The 16,334-nt window shown below is 35.8% G+C and overlaps 1 protein-coding gene across 2 annotated transcripts; it reads left to right on the forward strand.

Moving 5' to 3' along the window:
- Positions 1–459: 459 nt before the first annotated feature.
- On the forward strand, positions 460–15,737 carry LOC103982116 (peptide-N(4)-(N-acetyl-beta-glucosaminyl)asparagine amidase). 2 transcript variants are annotated; one of them, XM_009398932.3, is made up of 17 exons: positions 460–701; positions 806–859; positions 962–1,117; positions 1,220–1,318; positions 1,416–1,502; positions 6,844–6,926; positions 7,422–7,535; positions 8,801–8,855; positions 8,934–9,020; positions 10,412–10,467; positions 10,574–10,633; positions 10,707–10,794; positions 10,870–11,613; positions 11,710–11,770; positions 13,150–13,252; positions 15,202–15,333; positions 15,416–15,737. In XM_009398932.3, exons 1-17 carry the CDS (start codon positions 624–626, stop codon positions 15,498–15,500), a joined length of 2,142 nt encoding a protein of 713 aa, XP_009397207.2. In that variant the 5' UTR covers positions 460–623; the 3' UTR covers positions 15,501–15,737. The 2 variants fall into 2 exon arrangements, with proteins under 2 accessions (XP_009397207.2, XP_009397208.2); XM_009398933.3 differs by having other exon boundaries at positions 615–701; positions 962–1,106.
- The last annotated feature ends 597 nt before the right edge of the window (positions 15,738–16,334 follow it).

The raw sequence follows: 16,334 nt of genomic DNA on the forward strand, positions 1-16,334 counted from the left end.
AAACTATAATCGTGAACAACTATGTATCGCTTCCATAAATGATAAGATAAAAAAAATTATTTAAGATGATATGAACATACACTAATGAGACATCCGAACGTAATATTCAAAAGAGATAAAATAATTAATATTATTGATACGAGAAGAAATAGGGAAGGTTCTAAAAATAATTTAATAAAAATTATAAACAAAAATTTAAATATTCTAAATTGAATCAAACATATAACTTTTTAGGGATGATAAAAAAATTATATAATTAATCCTAAATAATTATTATTTATGATATTCTTAATAATAATAATAATAATAATAATAATAATATATTATTATTATTATTATTATTATTATTATTATTATTATTATTATTATTATTCATCCCCCGTCCCCCAACTGTTGTCTCTCTTTCTCCCATCCGATGCCGTGTTGAGCTATGTAAAATAAGATTAAAAGTGAGATGGAAGTCAAAAATCGATCCACCATAATCAAGCCCACGCTGATTCGCCCTCCGCCGCCTCTCCCTCCCCCGTTGGGATCAATACCAACAAGATCGAAGTGGGTTTCTTCCTTCGCATCCAAGCAAAGCAAGGCATCGAGAGTAGGGAGAGATTCGATAGAGAGAAGCAATGGTCGCTCGCAACTTCGTCGTCCGTCACAACGACGCGCAATTCCCCGTCGAGTGCGACACCGACTTCGGATTCGAAGTGAGATTTCCTCTTTCTTCTTCTTCTTCCTTTGAGATCTTTTGTCTAGCTCAACGTTTTTTTTGTGGTCTTCTCGCCGATTCTCATCTTCTGTTTACTATCAGGTCCTTCAGTACCAGATATTCTCGCTGACCTCCGTGCCACCGGAGGATCAAAGGGTATTATCTCCTCTCTCTCTCTCTCTCTCTCCCAGTTGCGTCCTTTTGTAAGCCGAGATTAGGGTACAGCTGATTGAACTTGTACCGTGTTGCCCACGCAAGATCTTGGTGGAGGATGGGGAACATGTTGTCACGGATGAGTCGGATCTCGAGTCCATTACTGATAAACTCCGGTTGGTGTCCATTCAAGAAGAAGGGGAGAAGGCAAGAGCCGCCGAGGTTGAGAAATCCGACGAAGAATTGGCACGTATGTTGCAGGTTTTCTTCTTTTCTACCTTCCCTTTCTAATATGAAGGAATAATTGATTAGGAAAGGATTACCGAATGTTCAATTGTGTTCCTTTTCCTTTCTGTCTTTCAGGCCGAGGAGGAGGCACTTTTGCTCCAGCAGTATGCTGCCACAGGTGATGGAAGAGAGTTCGAGCAGAGGGTCCGGTCATATGTCCAGCAGGTTCTCATGGTCGGTTTGAGATCTTGAAATGTTGTCTCGTTTCTTGATACACGTATATCTCTTTCTAGAGTGCTAATTGGTGATGCTAGTGTTTGGATAAACGTAGTATGAGGATCCACACCGCCAAGATGCTGCTCGGAAGACGGTTCCCATCGATGAAGTTGAGGAGAAGGCATTAGTCAGTTTGGCCAAGGTACAACCAGAAATATCTTTGTATGTGTATATTTCTAGCGTTTGGCCCTCATAAGCACAAATTAGCTCCGATGTCACTAAAAGAAGGGATATTAAAGAAGAAAAATAATAATAGTTGGGATGCTCTGATGAACATACATGTCATCAACAATAATTACCTGCAGAGTTTGATATTTAGCTGGAGAGAAGGACTTAGGGCATGGTTATGATTTTCTGGCTTCAGAGAAGCTAGTTCATGATTTAGAAATAATTGGCCTAGACCCAACCACTATTAATTTCATGAAGCACAAATGATAAAGAAGCAAATTCCTATGTCAGCCATCTAACATGGAAGATGTTCATAAGTATACTCTGGTTCTTAACTAGATGAATTGATGAGGATAAATGACTACTAGTTTAGATAGATGTTAACTGAGTCTGGGATGAGACATGTTCGAGGTATCTTGAATCGTGATCATTTAAGGATCTGGTGCCTTGGGGTCGCAGATGCTTTGGTCTTGTTATGGAGGATGGGTGTGTCAGGTTGGATTCAGCTGCTTGCAATCGGATGCTTGAAAGTTGAAACCCTTGCAAAGAACTGGTCCTCGTGTATGGTTGCGACCATGAGGAAAAAAAAAGTTTTGGGTTCTGTCGACACCTACTTGGCAGTCTTAAAGAGCTTAAGGAGGAACAGATGGCAATTTGTTGAATGAATCCTACTAATTGAGCTGTGGTAGAAATTTGTTTTTTAAGAGAATCCACTATGAACTTCGCAATGTTTTAAGAGAATCCACTAATTGAAACCCTTTGGAACAAGTTGGCAATTATGGATGTATCTTAGTCATCATTTTTAATGGTTGTTCTCTGTAAGAGTCTTTGTTTTCACTGTGCAAAATCTCGGTCCAATATAAGTTTTTAAACAGTTTTGGTCTAGTGCATGGTAGTACTAATCAGTATGCCTAAATTATAATATTGGAGTATTATTTTGATGTTGAAATAAGGTCGATATTGCAACATATTGGTATATCAGTACGTAGTTGGGACAATATGCTATTCTAAATTATGGGAAATTTTGAAACATATTTTGGCAGTTTTAGATGTTGAGACTTGAGAGAGTTATTAAATCATTAGAATTGGGCACAGGTGGTCTTAGATTGTCTATTTATAGGATTTTATGGGATTATAATTTTATAACAAAGGAAAGTTTTACCAATTAGTTCCCTTAGTTTGAATTTGAATTTGTTGGAAATCCCAATTTGGATACACAATTGGAGAAAAACTATTATTTATCATTCACTTTAATTTGATGAACATGAGGTTTATTTGACCGTTTGTCCTTTTCACTAATGCCTTAGATCTTTCTTTCTCTGTTTTGTTGGTGTGTTAGCTTTATTTATCTACAAGCCAAAGGTAACAAAAGGAAATCTTGTTGCAGATATATGAAATATTGGGATCCATATACAAAATTATCTTTTCTCCCTCTATTGCTCTTCCTCTCTTTTGAATCTTAGGGGCATCAATTTATCACAAATTAATACACATTCTCCTTTTCATGTTTAACTATCTCACTTTGATTTTCTAAGACATGTTGTTGTATAATTGAAGAAAGATATGAACAACTTTTAATTATCTGAAATTTCTTGTCATTTATTTCAACTTTTCCTGCACTTCTTCTTAGCAAGGACTTAAATCTTGTGCTTACTGATCGGTATGAACTTGTATTTACTGGTCCGACAGCCAATATGTGGAGTGATGATTTTACTTCATCCAGTCCAAAAACCAAGCTTATGATGCAGTAAGCTTACTGTATAGGGCTTACAAGCCGAAAAACAAATTAGTACCAACTAATATCGAAATCTGACAACTGTTATCTCTTTCTCTATTTCTTTCTTTTGATCAATCTCTCTCTCCCCTCCTCTGTCATCTCCTTCACTATGATGTCATCGCTTTATCATCCTCCTCCCTCCTCGTCGTGTCATTGCCGCCTTCTCCTCCTCACCACTTAGTCGCTGCTTCTTCCTCCGTGCCACATCACCATCTCCTGCTCCTCCTTGTCTATTTCGGCACCTCTTCCTCCTCTTGATATAGGTGCCTGTATTGATATGCATTGTTGTCGCCTCCTCATCAGCCTCCTTGTCATTGTCATCCTGCTTTGTCTCCTCTTATTCCTCCTTTTCCTTCTCTTACTTCTTTGCCTCATTTTCCTCCTCTTTCTTCTTCTTCTTCCTCCTCCTCCTCCTCCTCACCATGTAGTTGCTGCCTCTTCCTCCATGCCACATCACCATCTCCTGCTCCTCCTTGTTTATTTCAGCACCTCTTCCTCCTATTGATATGCATTGCTGTCTCCTCCTCATCAGCCTCCTTGTCATTATCCTCCTGCTTTATCTCTTCTTATTCCTCCTTTTCCTCCTCTTACTCGTTTGCCACATGTTCCTCCTCTTTCTCTTCTTCCTCCTCCTCCTCTCTCTCCTGATCATTTGGTCTTGATGGTACCAATAATGTTGACTTGTATCTAGTGGCAGTAGGCTGGACCGTGTTGGTACTGGGCTAAGATTTTAATCTATGAATTCCTTTATTTTTTGTTTGACAACGCAAGATAGACAACTTTTTCTTTGAGCTTTATTTCATTAAGGATGTGATTGTAGGGTATGAGAAGAATGTAAATTAAGAGAAAAAAGAAAACAGATATTAAAGATTCAAAATAATGTCTATTCTGAGATATGAAACACTTCATTCTTTGTAGAAAATCTTCAGGTGAAGTCTATGAGCTTTTAAGGGATTTATATGCCTTTCTTCCATATAACAATAACAACAAAACCATATTGTCCCGACTATTTAGGGTTTATATGGTTGCTGCCATTGAGGTATATAAAAAGTCATATTCATAATTAAATTCAAGGTTCGCTGTATTGCAGCATACGGGCGGCACGTACCAGTCCGATAGGAGATTGGTACAGGTGGCACATTTCGGTTTGTCGGTACACCTCATCGTATTGTGTGTCAGTACGTCAATACGAATTGGTACGTACCATATCGATGGTTGGTCAGTATACTGGTCCGGATAGGTAAGGTGAACCATAGTTAAATTAAGAATATTTAAATATTTATTTATAGTTTCTAATAAAGACTTTACAGGTTTCCTTCTCCCTCTTATCGTACCACTAATACTAATTGTTTTATATCTTCTAACTATAATATGTCAATATCTATTGGCCTCCTTGGCACATGTTCTTATTATGTTTAACAACTCCTTATTTTATCTTTTATCAAACCTACACATAGCTGTTCATCTAATCACAACGCCTTTGTTCCATGCGTTATAAAATTTATATATTTTCCTAGATGTTCCAGCAGATGCTGCGGTATAGAGTCTATTTTAAGCATAGATCCAATTTTTTATACTCTTTTTTCTTCCATTTGTCTATGTATTTCAAAGTTCAACAGTATCCTGTGATATTCAATATATGGAAGACAATTCTTTGAAGTTTGAACTCTAAACAGGCTTAGTGCAAGCACATGTAAGTAGGATATAATCAATGTTCTCATTGGAGGCTGGTAGGAGGAGCAGCATTAATCAAAGTTTTCACTAGAGGCTGGTGGGAGGATATGCATTAGATTTCTGTTTCTTCTTCACTTGGATTTATGTTGTATCTTATTCTTCAAAGTCAGCGACATAAATATTTTCACATTCAGGGGCCTTGCTAGAAGACAAGCCAAGGTCATCTGATTTATAAAATGTCAACATAAGATCACTTTGCTTACATGGGGCAGATCTAGTATTTTGGATTGTAGCATTATAAATGTTTTTCTACTTGCAAATATCATAAAGAAGAGACATTGGTTCATGGAAGTGGTATTAGTTATGCCACACGAGAAAGAAGGTTTACTATTTTAAATTCCTTCCCAAACATTAAAAATTTATTGGTTTCTTGGTAACTCTATATTGGTGTCAAAGTTGGTCATCAATCTAACATATCGAAATGGATTTGGCCTAGACTGCTTCTCTGAATAATTGCCTCTAAGAACCATCTAAGTGAGGTTTTACTTAGATCTTTTGACTAAGATGTCCCGACTTGGATCTCTTGGCTCAGACCCTAGTCGATGCGGACATGAGTCGAGGAATCCTACTCATGATATTTTCACTTTCTACAAAACTTATGTCGAAGACATGCCTTTTGAGACCCTTTCGATGCTCAAGTTAGTTTATGTCTGAAGCAATGTTAAAAGATAGAGGAGGTCTGCTGAGGTTTTATGAAGTAAAAAAGCTTGTTGCATGCATGGATAGGCTCCTATTTATAGCCCACAGACCTAATCGTATTTCTGATTTGGAGAATGTTTTATGTTAGGATTTATACTGATGTGAAACATTTCATTGGCTTACTTTATTGTCTTCTGGTTAGCTAGGCTTCACAATGGAGTACTGATTAGTGGAGAATATTCATCATATCACTATCTAAAAACAACTTTCTCACAAGTGATTCACTTAGACAAGATTCTTCCAAACAATTTGTTGATCATGGAAAACAATTCTACCTTTGTTTTCCATAATAGGATTGTTGATGGAACCCAGTAACCTGAAAATCCAACCCAAACCTGACTTGAAATTTCTGCTTCAGATCCGCTGTTGTATCAAGGCTCGTCCTTAGGAACATATTTCGACGTGTGGGATCCAAATTTGATGGACCTTACCCTAAATCAGCTGTAGCATAATCGGGTCAAATTAAAATTTTTTTTTCCCATCCATTATTCTCTTCTTTTGTTCTAATGTTGCTGAAGTACTTCTCCCACCTTATTTTTATACCTTTTGCTTATAAAGCTTGTCTTTGGAGGTGTAGTTTGGGGTTTATCCCTTGTCCCCTAGTACATTCTTTTTCCAATATGTGCTTAATAAATATCACCGTGGGATTATGCCTAGTAAGTTCATTTATCATGAGAGCAAATAGATAGAGTTTCATGGTTGCTATTTGGCGCAACTTGATAGTAGTTAGTAGCTCACTTATCTTGCCTCCTATCATCCTTATACTAGTATTACTTCATGCTTGTCCTTATATGTACTGTGATGTCTTTTTCTGAAAACTCACTTATTCATAGTTTCTGTCTGTATTCGACCCACATAAGGTGATTTGCCTGCTTTGGAAGGTCAAATGTTTCTGTCTAGATCTCCGTTGCATACTCACTCGGAACACTATCATATGCAAACTGTATTTAGCACTTAATGTGCTTACCATATCATCAATTTGCAACAAGCAGCAATTGGTATTCTTTCTTTAGAGGTTGACTGTCAATTCCAATGGATGGTATAGATGATGCTTTATGTATGAATACATCTGTTCCTGTTTTAATTTTTACTATGGAAATTATAGGATGGAATTTTGAGACCTTCAAAAGATGAGACAGATCATGCATTCTTGCTGCAGTTGCTTTTCTGGTTCAAACAGTCATTTAGGTAATGGTACCAATTCTATTATCAAAATTTTCTCTTTCTTTGGAAATGTTTATACGCCTTCTTGTTCTGGGATCCACAGCATGCTGTACAATCCATTTGCACTAAAATTTTGATTATTTATCAAATATTTTTCAACTTTCTGTCCTTCAAATATTACTAGTTGGATATTTGAATCTCATGGATGCATGTCATTAGCTCTAGAAATATTTTTTTATCTTTATATTGAAATACTTATAACTTTTTCGAGAAAATGAGTGATTCATTTATAATTTCATCATTGTGCTTTATATTCTATGTGATTAATTCTTACTTTAATTATGTTTTCTGCAATTAATTGTCACATATTAGGACAAAATTGATCTCTTCCATAGTAGGTTAAAAGGGGAATCTGAAGAGTACTTTATAAGACGATTTACTTTTCCTAGTTGTAATATTAATTTTCATCAACCATGTCAGTCAGCTTTATCTGTCCATTCATTTACTTTACTTTTGTAGGTGGGTCAACTCACCACCTTGTGATAAATGTGGTGGTGGAACTAACAGCATTGGCATGGGTAATCCAGATCATTCTGAGATAGAATTTGGTGCTCGTCGTGTTGAACTTTATAGGTACAATAAAGAAGCACAAATCTAGTGTTAGGATTTGATATAATATCATAGCTTTTGTTATCTTGATTATAGCATTATTGCTTTACTTGACATCAGTTTTCTCTCATCATTTTTAAGGAGCTAGAATTTACCTTGAATGTTTGAGATAAGAAAGATATAACTTATATCTGAATATTTGATAGTGCATTATGAGCTAATTGACTGGAGCCTTCTATAAGAAGAATGATGAGTTTATTTAATGAGGTTGTGATAAGGTGCATTCAATGAAGTAACTTAAAAGAGCTCATAAATTACAACAGGGAAAAAAGAACAAATTCCAATTCACATCACTCAAGTGGCTTATGTGTAGAACATGAGAATTTAGTTTTAAAAACATCCATACTAATTATAACAGTAGGGATAAATGAGTGGATTGAAGTATCGACGATAGACAATAGTAAAGGAGCTTCTATAAACAAATTTGAATTATTTATTAGCATTGTTGCATAATTTTTACCAAATTCTGCGTCAATTTTCTTAACATACTAAACTTGAAATCCAGCCATTTAACATTAAATAAGCCACTAGTTTATTCACATTAAATTGTCTCGACTCTTTTTGTTAGTTAGGTATAGTTCACACCTTGTGCATTTGGTTTCTGTACTTATTCTTCATGTAGGTTTGAAAATGACTGAACTTAAGGGCAAGAAATGTTTTATTTTACTATATTGGAGACAAACTCTGTTCTCTGTTATTGGAGAATTCTATAGACTAGCATAGTCTAATTGCTAACTTTTGGGTATTGTCAATGTAGGGAATAAATATAATTTGCCTTTTCATAATTGACTAATCAGTTCTTTAATGCTCTCCTTATTGGGCATACCCTTTATACTGCAATCCTTTGTATATGTTTTTTCCACTGCAGTTAAAATTCACATGTTCCAACGTTGATAGTATTTACCTTGTTATTTTCATCTCTCTTACTTCACCTTTGTAGGATCTTTGTGGTTCTATTGCATTCCCCAATTTGTTAAGATTTTTGAAATAAAATGTAATGTAACCATTATGATCTTATTTTTTTCAAATTGGTGACTCACTGTCAGGGGTTTTTCTTATCTCAGAGGTTCCAGGCTTGAAATTCTTCTTGAATCTTGGTTTCTTGAGTGTTCCTCTCCTGCTAATATCCACTCTAGACATCAATATTCTTTTCTTTTTAACAGTTATGTTGATCCAAATACATCTTTTCATGACTTTATGATACTATGTTGATGAGTAACATTTTTCAGTTGCAACATTTGCTCGAATATTACTCGTTTTCCACGCTACAATGATCCGTTAAAGGTAAGTTGCTTCTTTGAATTAATTATTCGATTACTGGAAATGCATCCTCTGATATTACTATTATTATCCTTTTTCCAGCTTCTACAAACAAGGAGAGGGCGATGTGGGGAATGGGCTAATTGTTTTACACTCTATTGTCGAGCTTTTGGATATGAAGCTCGTCTGGTTAGTTGATGACAGCTTGTTGTTCAAGTATGATAATAATGCCATGTGTTCACTGTGTACTGTGTTTGCTGTATGAATCAGACTTTTTAACATTTGATTATATATGAGATTCCTGTTGGCTGCTTGTATTATAAGGGACGGAAGTTCCACATTCATTGATAGTTTCTCAAAGTGAAAAATTAATTCTACATGCTTATACATTAGTTTTGATGTACTTGAATTCTACTTGTAGACTGCAACTTGATGGATGCCATTATCAGCTATATTCCGTTCCTTTCCTTTCTCTTTGTATTGGGTATATTACACAAGTTGTTCTTTGTCCATAGCATCAATTCAAATTGGTTCATGAACTTCAATTTGTCTCAATTAAGTCCTCAAATTTTAAAGTTTAATTCATTGTGGTATTTCAGTCAACCAGTGTCAGTACTTCTTGATGAAATGATGCCTTGCATGTGCAAACACCGAAAGCGGCAGGAACTTCCTGTACTTAGAATGTCTCACTTTCCCTTTCTCTTTATTTTACTATGGACCCTGTTGAGCCCATGGCCAACAATGCAGCAAAGCTGAGAAGGTCATCTCTTGTCACCCTCTTTGCTTCATGTCCCCTCTGACTACAAGCCTTGATCATTGTGGACCACGTCATCCATCTTAGTTGTCGTTTGACACCAAGAACAGTTGTTGCTCTCTCGAGATAGCATGGTACTTTCAACAAACAGAAGAAGAGGAGAAATGTGGACCTACTAGCAGCCACCTCTCCTTTACTTCGTTCAAATTGGCACTAAGCACCACCATTCACCAACTCCAAGTTACCCCTTGGATCCTGTAACAAAGGAAGGGCAGTGCAAGCATCTCCTTCTCCTCCCTCTGTTTTTGTCATTGTTTGGCCACCAAGCTCGACGGTTGCCAACTCAAGCTTGCGTGACCCCTACAACAAAGAGAGGAAGTGGGCATGTTTCCCATCACATCTCATAGATTTGTTTGTTTAAACCGGCACCAAGTATGCTGTTGATTACTCGGCCCATGCCTTCATGACAAGAGTAAATGAGAGCTGAGAGTTCTGTCCAAGTCATCCACAGTAGCAAGCCGCTACATGCTGTCATAGTTGTCATGTGCTATCAAATGCTATGTCATGACCGTGGGCCTTGCCAAGCCCTACATCAAATGCACACATAATGTGTAGCACAAAAGATGGGCTTTTTTTTGCACAAAAGATGGCCTTGCCAATATTTTATCTTGCTTTTCATCCGTCTCTTGACATTAATACAGGAAGTTCATGAAGATTCATTTTTGGGCTTAACCTTGTTGAGTGGATTAATTTCATTTTCATCCTTAACAGGAATTTATTTTCTCTAAGAAATTTCTCATTTGCCTTTTTCATGCTTCATTTATAGATATTGGATTTCACTGATCATGTTTGGACAGAGTGCTTTTCTCATTCTTTGGGAAGGTAATGTTATGTTTGGTCAGCAGCTTTTGACTTATTGAATCTGACGTGATAAATATCTGATAGCTTGAATGCTAATTCTGTCACTAATTTATGAGACTTTATGTAGATGGATGCATCTTGATCCATGTGAAGGAGTATATGATAATCCATTATTGTATGAAAAAGGGTATGCTGATTTTATTCTAGTAAAGATTATATCAATCATATTATCAAATAACTGATATATGCTTTTCCTAAAGCTGGAACAAGAAGCTAAACTATGTAATTGCTATTGCCAAAAATGGAACTTATGATGTTACCAAACGTTACACAAGGAAGTGGCACGAGGTAAACTTATGGTGTTTGAGTTGCTATCATTGTTTACCTTTGTGGAAATCATTGGTCAATGTTACTTATTTTCAGGTCTTAGCTAGACGGATCCTTGCAACAGAAACTGTTGTGGCTTCTGTACTTTCCTCCATAAGAAAAGAGTGTCGTAATGGGTATTCACCTGAAATACTTCAAGTGCTGGAGAATTTTGACAAGAAAGAAGTAGAGGAACTTGAGAGAGAGGTTTATCTTCAAGTTGATGCTTCTGTATCATTACCTGGAAGGCAAAGCGGGGCTATAGAATGGCGAAGAGCAAGACTTGAGTGTGGTTTTAGTGAGAGTAACTCATTGAGCTGTTCTTCGTGTCCAGTACGAATATGTGTAGATGATCATGTTACAGGCATCTACACTGCCTTTGCTCTTTTGTGCTCTCAAATTAATGTTGAAAATCTCTCACCAGCAAACTTTCTTGAAGTTCTAAAAATGCTAAAAGACTTGCTGATGAATCTTAAGACTAAGTCCTTCAGAAACAGGACGTCTCTTTTGGAGCTAAATGAGTCTCAGATTTCTGACAAGATGATGCTCTATATTGAAGGATTGCTGTCAGCTATTTCATTGAAACGAGAGTCAGAAAACAATGGAAATGTTTGTGTTTCTTTATCAGGCGATCCTGTTCAAACTTCTATAGCTTTGCCAGTGGCATTGGATGTGGTTAATGAAATTATGGATAACATGAAGGGAAATGATGATTTTCCCATAAATGTGCAATTCCCGAAAGTGAATAGACTGTCTTCTGGCTCAGTTCTTGCAAGCGGTGAACAACTCCCTTTTGGGATTGTGAGTAACATAAATTGGTTCTCGTCTTTAGTTACTTGATAACAGTTTTTTTATTGCTAGCTCTCTGAATTTTCTAATGTTTATTGGTAATTCCAGGCTACATCAGCTTTTGATGGTATTCTATCAACCAAATGGGAAGAACCAAATGGAGCCAAAGGTTCAAAGTTTGACAGTGCAATCCAATTTATTTCCAGAACTCAATCTTTGCTATCTATCTCTTCATCATATATATATATATATATATATATATATATATATATATTTACAAGTTTCATTTTTCGAGACAATTACAGTTTAGTATACCTCAAAGTTCTCATGCCTTAAATGTTCTGAATTGTAATTTTGTTTTTATTATCTTCCTCTTTAAAACATGTTTACTTTCTCGATTATCTGTTAATTGGCCTGTTAACCAGCTTAGCCTGAACCAACTATACCTAATCTAGCCAAACTTATTGCAAACTATATTTGATCATTAAGGTTTGATTGACCATGGGTTAAGTATGACAGATTGCTAATTGAGTTGGATGAATCATGGGTTGTTGTGTTCCTTGATTGCTTGGGGCTTGGTTAAACCTCTAACTCAATCCAACCTGTCTGAGATGCGCATCTAGTTTTGCTCTCATTTTTTTATGGTTAATCATATATTATTAACCTGTGATAGGTTCAATTTTGTGATACCTATTCCATTTAGTATTTCCTTTTCCTACACAATGTTGGTCTAATTTTACCTCTTATCGAAAATTCTATTATATAGAAATGTCAGTGATATCTGAATCTTTTACAATATAAGGAGAGGGCTAACTTAGTCAAAAATACCAACAAAACTTACAAAGAAGATACAACACAAGAAGTCCATAATTTTTTTCCGTTTACATTATTGGTGTGAGGCCAACTACTGTGCACAAGGTGATGTGAGATCTCACCATAGCAAGTCCATTTTGATCCTTCCACTTTCTTTGACCTTCTTCGGCTTATTTTTAATGATATTATGTGGTTTCTGATCACACTTCTCATGGCAACCAGAATTGACATCTTCTTTGCCTTGCAAAGACAAAACTGTTGTCTAATAAGGATGACATTTTTTTCTTAAGTTGCTCGTAGCTTGTATTGTGATGTCAAAACATGTTTGAAGCAAACAAAACAAATGTTTATGTCTGATTTAACTGGGAAGACACCCAGAACTACTGTTTATCTTAGTTTGTTTTGGGTTTTGATTGTAAAACCTATAGTTTTGATCTGCTATTGAAAGATTTTAGCACGTTTCAAGGTCCCTGTTCGTGGTGAAACCAGCATAATGTTTGCGGTGAAATTCCAAACATGTCACTCTCTAAGTTTTGCATGATGACCTGCTGCTTCATTATTAATGTTTTCTATTGGAGTATTGGTATCACCATTTGTTGCTTTTTCATGTCACCAATTGAAGATAAATACTCTACTGAACTCTCTTTTATAAACTTGTTTTGGTCAAGCTAATGCGTTTGTGAACTCTCTTTATCTATCAGTGATTCCGATTCTTGTGTCATTCAAAATTTTCAGGATGCTGGCTTATTTATGGAGTTTCTGATGACCAAATGTATGAGCTTCAGTCATATGATTTGCTATCAGCTAATGATGCTCCAGAAAGAGATCCAATGGACTGGTAGAATACTTCACTTACTTAATGCTTATTATCTTATATTTTCCTTAATAAAATTGAAACTCAAAGATTGTTTTGTCATTAGTAATTTTTATTACTAGGATCTTGAACAATGGCTTTGAAATGATAGAACTGTGGTAGTATTCTATAATATAATATGCAAGCATCTAGAAGGCACTAGGTATATCACTTCATATCATGTCCTAATGCTCAATGGTTGATAACTTCCATATGTTTTTAATATTGTAAAAATTACATAGTATTCAACTGTTATGGATGAGTGGTACATATGTTCAGTAATCCAACCAGGTGTTTTAATGCAAGCAGCTCATAGAATATATAGCCTGCTTGGCTGTAGTATGGTTACTGGGATCTCTCTTCTACCTGGTTTCACAGTTCAGATCCCTCGGATCCAATTGATGATCTTGTTTGCTTGCTATATTGTTGTCATTTTAATTGAGGATGTGAGAATTGAATGTTATAGATCAGACATTACGAACCTCATGCATATTTTAGAATCTTGATATCAGATATTAGGAACTATCACTGCACTATTGTGAGGTCTGATAAATATTCTTTTGTATTATTTTCAGCAATTTATGTAATTTCATTTAGGAAAATTTTTGATAGATTTATCTGTCTGTAACTTCTATCGATTTAAGATATATGAAATCTAGAATTATAAGCCCTTAAATCAAACAACGACAAATAAATATAGATTATGGTCAAACAGAAGTACTAAATTCACCATAATGTCTGACTAATTAAGATACCATTTAAATTTATATCAGGAGCAATGGAAATCCTTTTGGTCCTTAAATTTGCATCTAATCTGATCGATATTTCAATGAACACCACCATCATCTCGATTATGGATCCTTTGTGTTTTTCTCATTTATGTTTTTTCTGAATATCCTGTTGATTGTTGAAATAGTCTGTATATGCTGGTATCTTGTTCATGTTCTTGAATTCCAGAATCTCGACTTTGTGGATCTAGACTCGAGAAAACCTTTATTTTTTAAGCTATTCCTGAAACAACAGTGATACATCTGATCTCTATCAAAGCATATTAAAGTTGGTACAGAATCTTGACTTTATGGATCTAGACTCCTCGAGAAAACCATTATTTTGCAAACTATTCCTGAAACAGCAGTGATAGGTCTGATCTCTATCGAAGCATATTAAAGTTGGTATATAGGAAAACGAACCTGTTTATATAGGGCATTGAGATGTTAGTTCTCCCTCTTTGTGAACTTCTAATCCTTGTTGGTTTTTCTCTTTTTCAACTGTCATTATCTTTTGAATCACACACATTTGTGATGTTCTTCTATACTCACGATTTTATACTCATATTTTCTGACCATGGTATAATTGTAAGGGCAGAAGGTGTGAACATTAATATTATTCCAATTATACACTGATTTAGTGCCTTGAACCAAAGTTTTAAATAATTATCAATTTTCTAGTTATACGCCAATTATCTCTGTGAAAGGTAAGAAAGTGAAGACATAGACAAGAGATCTTTCAGTGGCGAAAAGACAAAAAAATTAAAAAAAATCTTTAATTTCTGCGTTACGAAGTTTAAGAAATTTCACTCATTAATTCTCCACCAACTACAGTGTCCAAAAAGCAAGATAAACAAGGACGAAAGAGAACATATTTATTTTGTGAGGATCATACATATGATGAACACTAGAATACGATATATGTTCTAATCCTTACTTGTTTTGCTAATGTATCTTATGTTTTCCCAGAAATAAAGATATTTTATCAGAAATCATTATTATTAGCTAAGCTAATCTCCTATAGTGTGGGGAAAGCCAGTGGAGGATTCACTTAAATGAAATGACTCTACTTGGTCTTGCATCATGAATAGACTAGTTAAACAGCATCAGAAAATAGCAAAATCATGTTATGAGCTCAGGGTGTTGTGGTCAAATTTTGATCTGTAGGATTGTGGAAGGAAGCGAAGATGGAGGCTCAAGCTGGAATGTGTTGGATGAACAGAATTCTCAGATATTCGAGAGGCGTTTTCAGCGGAAAACCTTTATGGTAAAGAAGAAGTGCATGTCCAAAGCGTTTAGGTATATTATCTTCAAAGCGTCTTGTTCTTCTATCTAATTATCCGTGTGCTAATTTCTTGACATTGAACCTTGATTTTTCCAGATTCAGGTTCCTAGCAGCCAGAGATGTTAAAGCAAATTCTAGGTTTCAGATAGGAGGCATCGACCTCTATGCAAAACCTTACTAGTTTCTTGGGATATCCTACATGAACTGAGGTTCTGAGTGGAGGATGTAATGTCCACAAACAAACGATAAATGTGAGCATAAGTTAAAAGCAACGAATAATAATTCCATCTATTTACTCCATGCATTCAACAGTTATAATTTGATTGTTCAAAGTGTTTTTTGTAATCTGTGGCTCACATGATACTAAGTTATGGAAGATTGTTGTGTAGTTAATAAAAAAAGAAAATTTGTTTTGACATTTGTTGTGGTGCGTTTAGCACGCCATGGTATTTTAAAGTCATGTTTACAAGTTCCATTTATCATTTGCAGACGCTTTCATGTATCAATCACTTCTCTTGAGGTTTAGGTGTAGACTTTCTTGTCGATTATTTAATATTCTTCTAATGTTTGAATGTTTTTTTGCCCGCATAAAGAACGATTTGTTGTTGTCACGGACAATCAGTTGTTCGATAATGTTTTTGGATTTTGTTAGGTGTCTATTAGACGATGGTTTATTTTGTTAGGTGTCTATTAGACGATGATTTATCCAAGGAGTGTTAAGTCATGCATCTCTCTCTCTCTCTCTCACACACACGCGCGCGCACACACACACACACACACGCGCTCTTCCAAGTGCTACTGACCGCGCGTGCTGCTGCTGCCGCCGCCGCCATGCAAATAGTGCCTACCCCGTACCCTCCCTCCAGCGAACCATCCCGGCAGACGGACAATTGCTTCGTATCCACAATAATTTGGTGCATGAAATAAGGAAATCATTTGATCTCATACTCAAAAATTTTTAATCAAACCATCTCTATCAGACTCGATCAAGTAAGTACACGATGATGTCAACAAG

Source organism: Musa acuminata, chromosome BXJ1-4 (genome assembly GCF_036884655.1).
Source record: "Musa acuminata AAA Group cultivar baxijiao chromosome BXJ1-4, Cavendish_Baxijiao_AAA, whole genome shotgun sequence".
NCBI classification, from domain to species: domain Eukaryota; kingdom Viridiplantae; phylum Streptophyta; class Magnoliopsida; order Zingiberales; family Musaceae; genus Musa; species Musa acuminata.